This window comes from Pelobates fuscus, chromosome 9, assembly GCF_036172605.1.
Source record: "Pelobates fuscus isolate aPelFus1 chromosome 9, aPelFus1.pri, whole genome shotgun sequence".
NCBI classification, from domain to species: Eukaryota; Metazoa; Chordata; class Amphibia; order Anura; family Pelobatidae; genus Pelobates; species Pelobates fuscus.
The window spans coordinates 48,932,594-48,935,709 of record NC_086325.1 but is presented as its reverse complement, the minus strand read 5'-3'; the positions used below and the strand labels follow the sequence as shown (position 1 = coordinate 48,935,709).

The 3,116-nt window shown below is 39.0% G+C and overlaps 1 protein-coding gene across 1 annotated transcript; it reads right to left on the bottom strand.

The window, feature by feature from the left end:
- Positions 1 to 1,096: 1,096 nt before the first annotated feature.
- On the bottom strand, positions 1,097 to 2,686 carry AGTR2 (angiotensin II receptor type 2). The gene has a single exon (XM_063433362.1). The coding sequence runs from the start codon at positions 2,678 to 2,680 to the stop codon at positions 1,568 to 1,570; it is 1,113 nt and encodes a 370-aa protein (XP_063289432.1). The 5' UTR covers positions 2,681 to 2,686; the 3' UTR covers positions 1,097 to 1,567.
- Positions 2,687 to 3,116: the final 430 nt, after the last annotated feature.

Below are 3,116 nucleotides of genomic sequence, written 5' to 3'. Positions count from 1 at the left end.
GGCACGGTGTGCAGTGCTATTCTCGGCATCCTCATGTTAGGTGCTGGGTGGTAGAGCTGGAACCTCGGGATCAGTCGTCCCCTGTAAGGTGTTTGGGGTGTTCCTTTAATATAGCTCATTGAGAGGTGTTTGCAAGGTAGGTGCCCTGAGGAATGTCATGCCTCCTGAATTTAGATCCATGGAGTTAAACTACAACAACAAGTAACAGGACCCAATGCAAGCACAGAATGAAGGCTAAACATTTGAGTTTGGAAACATATCAAGGGAATGGCATTCCCTCTGATTATGATAAACCTTGAGATCTCGTAATGAAATATGTAGACACAGAGGGCCTGGCCAGATCTCTGGAGTGGTGACTGAGGAAGAGTGGCAATGTATGAAGACATATGTAACTGGGAGAGACAGTGGTAAGTGGGACTTTGGTTGAACTATCCTAATGCCCTGGTTTACAAAAAATAAATAAAGTTATTCCTTAAATGTAAGGGGTTGGGAGCTGAACAACCATGTATGAGCATGGTAATTCATACTAAGCACAATTTGAAACAAACATGATGAGGTAGGTAGGTCTTCAGTGTGACAGTCAATATAGTTTTTTCTAGTTAATTAATAATAAGCATTGCAATATAAAATGGTACACTTAATAATAAAACTACACGTGGCATGATTTTACAAGAATCTCATAAAACATATACATTATGCTATTTTTCTCGGAATAAAAAATAAAAAAATATGCAAAAGAAACACTCTAAGTGGTTATGGTACCATGAGTGCTTTCCCCAGAATAAACAGGCTAACCAATTAGAATGTTTTGACAACTTTCTTGAGTCCTGCCAAGTGCCCACCCCCTCCCCTGCTGCCGGAAGCTCCTGCCACTGAGATGAACCGAGCTCTGCTTGGCTGATAGCACTCAGCTGATATTCTTAAATAATGATCATGGCCCCGCATGTCAGGGTGTAGCACAGTGGAGATAACTGAAAGCTCCTTGCATGAGCTCCTGACAGAAGGAAGGTGGCTGAGGAAGACAAGCAGGACTTGGTTAAGTTATTGGACCATACCTAAATGGTTTGGAGATGTGGCTCCTGGCACCATAAGCACTACAGTGGGCTGTAGTGAATTAGGTGCTTAGAGTTTTTCTTTAAATTGCTTGGGTTTTTTAATACATATAAGGTTTAGCAAATTACAAATTATTAAATGCAATTAAGTTTGAGTAAAGACATTTATTCAAGCTTTGGTTGAACATCTACCACAAGAGTCAAACAGATTAGTCCAGGGGAAGCAACCTTCGGTACTCCAGATTTTGTTGACTAAACCTCCCCTGATGCTTTACCAGCATTATAGCTGTAAGGGCAATACAAGATATGTAGTCCACAAAATCTGCAATGCCAACGGTTGACTACCTCCGGGCTAGTCTGAGCATGATAATATCCAATGGCTGATCACATCAAGCCACATTATTATCCAAAACCAGCCACTAATATAGTTGCATATGCGGTTCAGTGGCTCAAGAAGAACTGCAAATTACAAAATCCCTGATTAGACAAGATAGAGCCAAGTAACAGAATGGCTTTTATACCATTGTATCTTTTTTCAAGTGGCTTAGTTCTTGTACTTTTGGATCACTTCCTTTTCTTGACGTGCTGTGCTGATTGTTCAATCTCTGTGAAAGTCTAAAATCAAATACGTTTCTGAAATTCTCTCTGAACTGGTTTCCAACAAAGCAGTACAGAAGCGGATTAATGCAACTATTTGAAAAACCTAAGCATACAGAGATTGGTATTGCCGCCTCCACTGATTTTTCTATTCTGCAGTTCTTAATGATTCCCATTCGCAGTAAGGCATCCAAAAAAGTCAATAGATGAAAGGGCAGCCAACAGATTAAAAACGTCATAACGATTGCACTCACAATTTTCAAGACCCTGTCTCTGTTTTGTTTATTGATTATAGGGCCCTTTGATTTCTTTAGGTGTAAAGCAATCATCATGTAGCATGTACCAATAGTGGTTAGGGGAAGAAAGAAGCCAAAACAGATTTTGACTAAAGAGAGGGCCACACACCAAGTTGCATATGTTTCTTTAGGAAAATCCATTACACATGCATGTACTCCCAGGCTCTCGATATAGTATGTATTACGGAAATAAAAAGTGGGCAGAGAGAATATTATCGATAGGCTCCAAACAGCAAATACCACAAGAGATGCTTGAGTCAATGTTCTCCTTTGTGAACGAAGTGGGTATACTATTGCCAAGTATCTGTCCACACTCATGCAGCTAATGAAGAATATACTTGCAAATAAATTAAGAGACACGAGAGAGCTGGAAATTTTGCACATTGCCTTCCCAAACATCCAGTGCAAGCGAAATGAGTAGTACGTGGCCCAAAAAGGCAAAGTTGTCAAAAATAATGTGTCCGCCACGGCCAGGTTCATAATATAGATACTAGCTACGGTTTTGACATCCCCTTGAAGACATAGTACCGTTATTACCAAGATGTTCCCAATAAATCCAAGAATAAAAATGATGGAGTAGAGTACAGGAAGTAAGTCAAATTCGTAGGCGGAATGCGTAGTATTCCAGCACGAAGCTGTAGGAGTCAGGTCATTGGAAATATTAAACATAGTCAAAGAAATATCATGAAGCGTTTCTCTGGTGATGATAAGCACCAAGGAGTTCACATAGATCATAGTTTTATTCACTAACAAGAATTAGGTTCCTTGCTTCTCTGTCTGGTAGATGGGTTTTGATTACCTTTTAAATGAAACAAAAGTATTTAATTACATCTTAATTATAATTACTTGTGTAGGTATAAGTATAACAATATACAGATAAACAAAAACACAAATAGTATCATATAATAATTTAGGAGCCCTCCTGATTAGCTTCATTATCTTATCCAAGGAAATATTTTTATAGATTGGTCAATAACTAAGTTGAACAGCCCCTTTCAGTTAAAGCTCAATTAAAAGGGTCTGTGTATTTTTATTGATTAATAAACCCTCCCAGATGATATGTCTGCATACATAATGGCACCCAGGATGAGTGGGAAGGAGGCTGTTGCTTTCAGTTGATGGAAGTAGTTAAACTCTTATCTCATTCAACATTTAATGCATGCAACGTCTG